The sequence below is a fragment of the Pavona decussata genome, unplaced genomic scaffold (assembly GCF_977016875.1).
Source record: "Pavona decussata unplaced genomic scaffold, jaPavDecu1.1 SCAFFOLD_26, whole genome shotgun sequence".
Classification (NCBI taxonomy): domain Eukaryota; kingdom Metazoa; phylum Cnidaria; class Anthozoa; order Scleractinia; family Agariciidae; genus Pavona; species Pavona decussata.
Window position 1 is genome coordinate 3,074,140 of NW_028145449.1, and position 10,179 is coordinate 3,084,318.

Consider the following 10,179-nt stretch of genomic DNA (forward strand, 5'->3'; position numbering starts at 1 on the left):
ATACCTTAAATATTCTGACGGTTATTAAGAAAAATAGAACAAAAAACAATAGGTACGTCTTTCTTTAAAATTTTCTTTAAGTTTAAGATGACTACAAATAGGAGTATGTCGTTTATAAAAAATTACTTCTAGTATCTCCAGATGTTTATCGGCGGTCGGTTAGTCTCTCGGAAGAAATAGAATATTGTGGACGGGCCGACAGTGAAGGGTGTTCAATCGAAATATGTCACACATACGATTAAAACTGTCGTTTTTTTTGTTAATTGGAGAATATTGCCGTTTTATTTATCGTTGGGTTATTATCACCTTTTGTATGCGTGTGGGCTACTTTTATAAAATGTCTCTGTCATAATTGACTCCTGTGTTGTCGTTATACCGCTCGCATCAGTGAATGCGTCAGATTGATCCTGTTTATCGTCGAGCATCTGCTCGTTTTTCGCTCATGGGGCTTTTAAAAAGTGGAATTACTCACGTTCGTCTTCTGAGTCCATACAGTAGATGTTTTTCTAGACCTCAGGCACGTATAGAACTTGAAATTCGTATTTTATTTAGTAAACTAGAAGCAAGTCCCCTTATTTCGAAATGGGAGGAGCATAACAGATGAACACTCAAGAAAAACTATATAAATGATGACTGTTGCTTCGAATATACATGAAAGCTTCCATCGAGAATAAATCCTCAAATGGTCGCAGCATTCAGAGTTGACAATGACGGTTAATAATTTTTTAAAGTGTTCTGAAGCTGTCTATCGATCGACATATGCAAACGAAATAAAGTGACGTATATGACATGTCTAAAAAAAAATCCTGAATTTACAAAAATTTATCTTTGCTATTTTAAAACACAAGAATCTCAAACTCCCTTAAAACTAATTTTAATGGGCTTTTTCCGACAATGCCAATTGTTTTAAATTATTTGGCCTACGTTACACAAAAACCTGCAACAACAACTTAAGGTTGTGACAGTGATTTTTGATTGAAAGATGTTCTGATGGATTGCGTGACATTTCTGACTAAAACTTTAGAATATACCGGTATTTCAGAATAAACAATATTTCTTGTCAGGAGCTCATTACAAGTGGAGAAATTCCCACAAACTACTTTTTTAATGCAAGATTTCTCTATAATAGGGAATTATTAGAGGAAATTTCTTAGAGAGTTTAAGGGTTGGATTTTTTTTTCATAACTAACTTAACAATTGCGATTAGATGAATGATCGTGATGTCAGAATATTACACATTCGCTGTAAACGCATGCTAAAAATAATCTAATTTACAGCAAGCGGCGTCATTAGGTGTTTTTTTTTTTTTTTTTTTTTTTTGGGGGGGGGGGGGGGCAGGGTGGGGGAAAAGAGGGGGGGAGGCGAGAGTACCAGAACCTCAGGGTGGGAGGGCCACAGTGCCAGAATCTCAGTTAATCGTAGCCGCCATGTTGAATTTGTCTAATTTTCATCCGCTTTTAAAGTCCAAGGTGGCGGCTATACCATGCACGGCGCTGCAAATACTAAGAACTCCCCTTTAAATGATTCCTCTTATTTTTAATTTTTCACAATGGTGAAAACCTTTATATTAAAAGTCTACAATGACAATAAATAAAGGATATTTGTATAATATAACATTAAGGAGCTTAATATGGACCTGCATATCTGGTGCAGTTTACACTTGATTATGAAATTGTTTTTCGGTTGAAATTACTATAAATTTATCTGTACGGGAGTTGGTATATTTCTCAACAGTGTCACTAGTACAAATTGCAGAAGAATATATCAAAGACGAACTAAATTTGGGTTTGAATGGCGGCACACACCACATGACAGGAAGTTCTTCATATACAGAACCTGTCTTTTTCAAGATCTCATGACGCTTTGTTCCATCACGTTCTTGTATCAACACACTCAAATTTCCACGCAATTTTGCAGTGAATTTAGCCGGAATTTACATCAAATTTGGTTCCTCTCCGCCCGAGTGACGTGCTTCTCCAAAATGATATTTGGGAGAGGAAGAATTTGGACATCCTGCAAAGTCCTCGAGGAAACCTAAGTCTTTGAACACGAAATGGAGCAAAGCCAGGAGCACAAAAGAGGAAAAAAAGCAATTTTTGCGATGAGAGCAGAAAGTTCTCGCAGACAGTGACAAAATCTCCTGCTTCCATCGATCTAATGAACTTTACAAATTGGAGAAGAATCAAGAGAGGAACATAACAATAGTCCGCTTTCATCAGTTTAGTTTTTCCCATTACTGGCTATAATAAGCCAACACAGAAGGAAAATAAAGAGAACTTAACCGCTATAACTTTCTCGAAAAGTTTCAAACATTTTTTTGTCACGAGTCTCTGCGGGGATTTCCTACGTTGTTGTTCATTGGTCGTCGCCTTCACCTTGTTGATAACTGGTGTAATAAGGTTTGCAAACTACGCAAATGCTAGAGGCCAAATTTCGGGTTTTGTTTTTGGTATTTTTGCTTCTAATCAAATTTATTAATAGGCACCTGTTCCCTATCATAGAACCTTACAAAAAGCGCACTGAGTATTCTTCCTTTCAACCACTTCCCTTCAGGCTTGAGACTCTCCGATAAACCCTTCGAAATTGGACAATTTTGAGTTAGCACCTCTTCTTGTATTTTTCATCTCTTGCGTACCTTTGATTATTCCATCTAATTTCAAATTTTTCTGTCGACTGCAAGTTTCCAAACACAGGCGTTTTCTGCGTATGTCGTCGACGTTGCATTAGGTTTCATCAGTTGGTCTATGAATTAACAGTTTTCTTCATCGACGTGAATTTCCCGTCTGAAGTTTTTGTTTTAATTCAGGCTCGTTCTTCCTCTAAACATGTCACCTTGTTTTGCAGTCCTTTTACTGCAAAATTCAGTTCTTCCATTTTAGACTTCAGGTTGGATAACCTAGATACATTAAGATCGAGGTCTTCCATGGCCACATCTCAGTGGCTAGATGTTTTAGAAGAAGAAGACGACTCCTTAATTTGTTTTCCACTGGAGAAGACTCCGGCAAACTGTTCGAAAAATGGTATTTCTCGGTCATTCCTTTTTGGTGTGAAAAATGATCAACTTTGAAATTCAACGTCAGGCTAACAGAGCTTTATGTAATTCAAGTCCTTTAGCTTAATAAGTCAAAAGCAAAGTCACATTAACAAGGCATCCTTATTTCATCTTAAGTCTCGGTAAACCGGAATATTTTTTTCACTGTGCTTTTCATAATTTGACGAATTTCTCGATATCGCCAGCAGTAAACTACAGGATTTAACGACGAATTGAGAAGAACGAAAAAAAATGTCACGTAATTAGCCAACCAAAAAGAAATTTGACTATTATCTATTGTTAACAATAATGTAGAGCAAAAATTCGGAAGATAACACGCGACAAAAATTACGTAGAAATACACAGCATTAAAAGCGGACTTTTTCTCCTGGAATAGTTCCATTGCTTGCGCATTTTGATGCTGAAGTTGGCTTTGGATTTGATTCTGATGATGTCTTACAGCTCTGTAAATACGAATGTACGCTACTGTTGTAAAGAAAATTCCAACAAATTCAACGATCGCACCTACCATGATATTGTGTATATTAAGCGAAACGAACAGAGAAGCGGTGACTCCACTAGTGATCCATATTGATACCAAGGCTATTATGACGCGCTCTTAAGTGACAAGTTCCTTGTATCGTAGATGAAGAGTAATAGCGAGGAGTCTATCGAATGCAATGGCGGTCACATTCAGGAATGATGCGTAAGCGAGAAGAATTAAAGAGAAATAACAAACAGTTAAAATTGTTGGACAGAGTAAGTCAAAGTTATGACCTTCATTAAGCGCCATCCTTAGGATCACTGCGAGCATTAACTGAGCGAACAATCCCACTGCAAGATCAGACACAGCAAGACTCAGGAAGAACTTCTTTATATTAGCGGGCATCAATGAGGCTTTCCACAGGGCGCGAATAACAAGAATATTTCCAAGTGCTGCTACGGGAGAAAACATAAAGTGTAAAACACACAACGGAAACATGGTAGTCCTGTAAAACTGAACAAGTTGACCAAGTTCATTTAAATGGCAGATGCAGAACTCTTCAGCCACAGTGAACGTCATGATTCAGAGCTGGCGATATGTTTCACAAGGAAAATGTGCCGCAACTTGTTTGTAATTCACTCCAGTGTCACGACCGACAGCTGTAAGTTAAATTCATGGAGTAAGTAATTAACGCAACTGCATACTTTGTTTTGTACAATATCACTTAGATAAGCGCGCGCTTTATTGGCTTAAACTGGTCTTTTCTTAATGTCTCTATGCAAACACGGTAAATTACTGACAGTTATGAAAAGCAAATAAAATAATAAAAAAAAAGTTTCCTGCGTGTTTGTATCAAATTTAAGGAACGTTTCTTGGAGTAAACATTTGACAACGATTCGTGTTTCAACAATAGCTTCTACTTCTCCCAAAAACATGCAGTCTGTCTGTAAGTTCTCCCTTCAAACGTAGGGACTGATATTGTTGGCGGAATAGCGGCAGATAAACCAGTGATAATAAAGGGGTCGGCATCGAAACATGTCTTAAATTCGATTAAAAACCTGTCGTCTTTTTTTAAATAGCGAATGCTATTTGTTTCGCGATCGATCTAAGTAAAAGTATTATTATATAAGGTAAACATGGTTAATGACCCTTTTTTGGCGTTTTCTCATAAGATGTCTCTTTCACAATTGACTCCTGTACCAGGTCATTTTACCACTCGCCTCCTTGAATTCATTATTCAGCAGAATGATTGACTCTCTTTATCGTCGAGCATATGCTCCTTTTGTCACTCATGGGGCTTCTAATAAGTGGAATCACTCACGTTCGGCTTGTGAGTCCATACAGTAGAAGATTTTCTGGACTTCGTGTCGGTGTATAAAACTTGAAACTCATCTTTTGTTCGGTAAATAAAAAGCAAGTCACCTTTATTTCGAGATGGGAGGAGTAAAAATAGTGAACATCAATAAAAGGCTATGTGAAGAATCAACAATGCCGCTTCTAATAGGTCTTATTTGTTTTATTCAGTCATTTGTACAAGTTAGCATCCTTCGAAAAGTAATCCTTAATTTGGTGGCAGCAGAACTGTTATGACGGTTATTAATTTTGAAAAACATTCTAAAGCTGCTGGTCGACATATGCAAATCAGGCGGCATATATTCTGCGCATGTTCAGCACTGACACAGATATGATGCAGGAAAATAGTGTTATTTTCGTAGCAATTCAGTGGCGCCAATATTGAATTACAATGCATTCTGGGGCGTCCAGAGTTTGGCCGGTAAAAAGGCAAAGAGGCTATGTATGGGATTCTGTGAATTTCTTGTGGGAGAAAGACCAAAAACATGGAATTGTCTCTGTAGAACAGTGGAAACAACTCGGTGTTGTCCTTCTAGAAGAGAGTAATAAGAAAAAAAAACTTTTATTTACCCTCGGCAGTGTTTATAGCACATGTGCTAGTGGGGCCGAGCATCAAACTTCACAAAGAAACAATTTAAATTGAAAATAACATTAGTTAAAAATCCTAACTGGCAGGAGGCAGACCAGCTGGCTATTTACAAGCGCGTCCGAGGAGATGAACTTGGGGCTACCGAGAAACAATTCCAGCTAGTGGTCAGAGCGGGACTTGAACCAGGGACCACCGGATTTCAAGTCCGGCGCCCTAACCACTCGACCACGCTGCCCCCTGCCCCCAAAACAAGTGATTAAGTTTTGGTTTTTAAGTGAAAAAAAAAAACTGAGACTTTCATTTATTTTGCGGCAAAACTGACTGCGCAATACACCGTTTTAGCCTTTTTTCATCCCATTATATTTTGATTACGGATTCCCTGCTAAAAGTGGAGTACAAACTTTTATCGTTGAAACTACCTGATCCTTTCTTAGATGTAACGAGGTTGATTCTATTAAAAACTAAGAATTTTTTTGCAGCGCTTTGGAGTTGTGTGAGTCTTAGCAGAGGGCGCCCACCCAAACTGTGTGGCTCACTGTAAGGCCATTTTTGATTGCTAATGCTACGTTTGTTGAGATCCCGAATTCCTCTTATATTGAAGAAAAAACTTTCATTAAAGCAACCATTTTTCAATAAAAGGCTATTTTAAAGGTATGCGGAGATACCTTTAGGGCAAAAAACTTTTTTCAGGCAAATTAAAGTTGAACTATCAATTTAACAATTTAAAAACAGAAAACTGAAATCTTCAAAACTGCGCATGTACGTGAGTAAAATAACTCTTTAAATGAAAGTTAATTAACCATCGAGGTATGACAATCTCCAAAAGGCGTGAACTCTCCACTGACCTGTTCGAGGAAAAGAAGTTTATCAGGTAGCTTCTATTTCTCATTCGCATTTTTTGTTTCCTTGTCAAAAATTTTCCCTGCCATAGGTAGGATTTTGTCGTTCTGAAAAGCCTTACAAGGAACCAAAGACCTTGAACACAAACCAGAACGAAGCCAGGACAACAAAAGTAGGAAAAAAGCAAATTTTGTAATGACAAAAAAGAAAGTACTCAAAGACAGTGACAAGAGCTCCTGGTTCGATCGACTACGAACTTCACAAATCGGAAAAAGATCGAGAAAGGAACAACGCAGTGCTTTACTTTCCTTTAGTTTTGCCCATTGCTGGCTATCATAGGCGTACACAGAGGCAAAACAGGGAGAACTTTAAGCCGCTACGCTTTTCACGCAAATTTCAATAGATTATTTTGCCACAAGTCTCTGCTGGGAGTTCCTACATTATTTTTCATAGGCTTGATCTCGTTGATAACTGCTGTAATAAGGTCTGGAAACTATGGAAATCAGTCTTTGGAGGCGAAATACGCACGTTTCCTGTTAAGGACAATCACTGAATTTTCAAATTAAGTACTAGTGTTTCTCGATTTACAAAATGTTCCTCACACATTATATAAAAATAGACCAAAGTTTGTCACGCTTTTAGGAAATTTAAAATGGCTTTTTTATGCATATCGTCCCCGATCGTGACAGACAGCGAGTAATACTCCATTGTCAATCTTTACAAGGAATTTCCTCAGTAACCAATGGGAATCAAGTTCGTCGGGATGCTCGACATTAACGTAAGGGCTGTTAATTCAGTAAAAGCACGCATGTCATTTTGCGTTTTATGGCTGGCGCTCGGCTACGAAAGCAAAACTTTAAAAGTAGCGTTATATTAATAAGATTTTAAAGTTTATTGGCTCTACAACATGTTTTACAGTGATACATAGTTTTCTAGTGGTCCTATAAAAACATTGCGAATTATTATTATTATTATTATTATTATTATTATTATTATTAATATTATTATTATTATTATTATTATTATTATTATTATTATTATTATTATTATTTATTTTTTTTATTATTTTTTTAATTTTTTTTATTTTTGAGAACCACCTGGGAAGGTTTGGAAAATTTCCTAATAGTAAGCGAGCATTGATCCCATGAGCACCAGGAGGGAAATATTAAGTGATTTCTTTGAGGAAGAGCATACTGTATTTATAAAAATTGGCCAATTTTTTCAAGTTGTAATTCATTTTCATTCTGGCCATCTGCTACCAAAGATATCAATTAATACTGACTTCTTCCCACCAGTGGGGTGACTGTTGACAAGGCGCAACTATTATTTTGACTTTTCCATCAATACAAATATATTTTTCGACCATTTAAAGTGACACTAAAAATAGCTTACATTTGAGTCTATCGGCAAGTGGTGAAACTACTGCACACAATACAAGGCGATAGAAGGCAAAAAACATTGAAATTCTTTCATACCTTTTGGGAGAACGATTAACTGCCTTACACAACATTCATTCCTCAGGCCCCTAACCAGAATTTAGTAAATTTAAGAATAAAGAGAAATCGTAAAATTTAAATTAAAAAATACGTAACCCAAAAAGAAGGAAGTGTCAAATACAAATTCAGTCTTAATGTGTTCCAACTTCCTAATTTGCATTTTAGAGAGAAACTAAATAATCTTAACAACTACCGGGATAAACTAACATTTAAAACGTGTTAAATTTTACATTTCGACATATTTACCATCAATATACAGCTTGGCAGTCTCAGATCAGAATTTCTTCGCAGCAATGCTCATTTTTAAGTTTCCCTACTGATTTCAAGCTTTCGTATTTTATGCAGAACTTTAGAAATCTGCTTGTACACTAGTTTTAACTTTAATCAGTATCCTTGAGTTTTCGTTCACATTTGAGCACCCGTTCATGATCAGAGGACCCTAGAAAAAGCACACTCGTCAGTTCTTCTTCCTATCAGTCACTTGCCTACAGGCTTCTCTCCATCCGGTGCTCAAAACTCCATAAAGTCGGTTAGCATCGCTTTTTATTTTCACTCTCTCGCGTAGCTTTTATTCCACCTTCAAACTCAGTTCAAATTTTCCTGTCGACTGTAAACCTCCAAATTCCGGCAACAGTTTTCTGGAGTGTCGTTGACGTTGCCTTTGGCTTCATCGGGTGATTTTGCCGTTCTCTTATTTGTCTGTTCGTGAATTCACACTTTTCACATGGAAGTGAAGTTCTCGTTGAAAGTTTTTGTTTCAATCCAGACTCCTTATTCCTCAAAACAAGTCACCTTGGTTTGCAGACCTATTACTGCAAAATTCAGTTCTTCCGTTTTAGTCTTCAGGTCGGATAACCTAGATATAACTACAAATCAATTTTGCTACGGAAGTCTTCCATGACCATATATATCTCAGTGGCCATATGTTTTAGCAGAAGAACACGACTCTTTAAATCCCTTCTTCATTGGAAAAGAACCCGTCGAACTGATCGAAGAAATAGTGTTTCTCGGGCCTTTTGCTGTGCAAGATGATCAACGTTCAAATTCGACGTGAGGTTAACAGAAGTTCACGTAATCCAAGTCCTTTAGCTTAATAAGTCACAATGCATATTCAATTTAACAAGGCATCTTTATTCCATCTTAATTCTCGGTGATGCAGAATATATTTTTCACTGTGCTTTTCATAATTCGACGAATTTCTCGATATCGCCAGCAGTAAACTACAGGATTTAACGACGAATTGAGAAAAACAATAGAAGTTGTAGCATGCATAGCCAACCAAAACGAAATTTGAGAGCTATCCGTTACCAACAATATTGTAGAGAAAAAACTCGGAAGATAACATGCGACAAAAATTACATAGAAATACACAGCGTTAAAAGCGGCCTTTTTCTCCCGGAATAGTTCCATTGCTTGCGTATTTTGATGCTGAAGTTGACTGTGGATTTGATTATGATGATGTCTTACAGCTCTGTAAATATGAATGTACGCTACTGTTGTCAAGAGAATTCCAACGAATTCACAAATAACAGGTACAATGGCGTTGTGAGCATCAACAGCTACGAAAAGGGAAGCAACGACTCCACTTGTGAGCCATACTGATATTAAAGCTATTATGACGCGCTCTGAAGTGACAAGTTCTCGGTATCGTAGATGAAGAGTAATAGCGAGGAGTCTATCGACAGCAATGGCGGTTACACTCAGAAATGATGCGCAAGCGAGAAGAGTTGAAAAGAAAGGACAAATAATTAAAATTGTTGGACAGAGAAAGTCAAAGTTATGCCCTCCATCCGCTGCCATGCTTAATACTACTGCGTACATTAATTGGGCGAACAATCCCACGGCAAGATCAGAGACAGCAAGACTCAGGAACAACTTCTTTATATTAGCGGGCATCGATGAGGCTTTCCACAGAGCGCGAATCACAAGAATATTTCCAAACGCTGCTACGGGAGAAAAAACAAAGTTTAACACACACAGTGAGTACACAGCAGTGCCATGAAACTGCACAAGTTGCTCAAGTGCATTCAAATGGTAACTGCAGAACTCTTTGGCCATGGTGAACTTAATGATATAGATCCAGCGATATGTTTGACAATATGTGTGGTGCCCCCTATTTTGTCTATAACTCTAATGGGAGTTATAAAACACCTGTATGCTAACTACATGAAATAAGGAATTAATAGAACTACATACTGCGTTTTGTATAATACGACCTTAAAAAAGTGCGCTTTATTGGTTTATTAAACACGTCCTTTTATATCTGCATGCAAATTTTTTGAATGTTCCGACAGAGTAAACATTTGTCTACGGTTTTTATTTCGAAAACAGCTTCTACTTCCTCCAAATACATGCCGTCTGTTCGTTACTCTCTTCAAACGTTAAG

At 37.3% G+C, this 10,179-nt stretch overlaps 1 protein-coding gene and 1 pseudogene across 1 annotated transcript; both read right to left on the reverse strand.

The window, feature by feature from the left end:
- Nucleotides 1-3,164: 3,164 nt before the first annotated feature.
- Nucleotides 3,165-4,094, reverse strand: LOC146485544 (adenosine receptor A2a-like; annotated as a pseudogene).
- Nucleotides 4,095-8,933: 4,839 nt separating this feature from the next.
- On the reverse strand, nucleotides 8,934-9,851 carry LOC146485545 (melanocyte-stimulating hormone receptor-like). The gene has a single exon (XM_085103203.1). The coding sequence runs from the start codon at nucleotides 9,849-9,851 to the stop codon at nucleotides 8,934-8,936; it is 918 nt and encodes a 305-aa protein (XP_084959329.1).
- Nucleotides 9,852-10,179: the final 328 nt, after the last annotated feature.

Excerpts from the sequence above, each read along its gene's own strand:
- LOC146485545 (XM_085103203.1), bottom strand. The coding sequence starts at position 9,851 with ATGGCCAAAGAGTTCTGCAGTTACCATTTGAATGCACTTGAGCAACTT.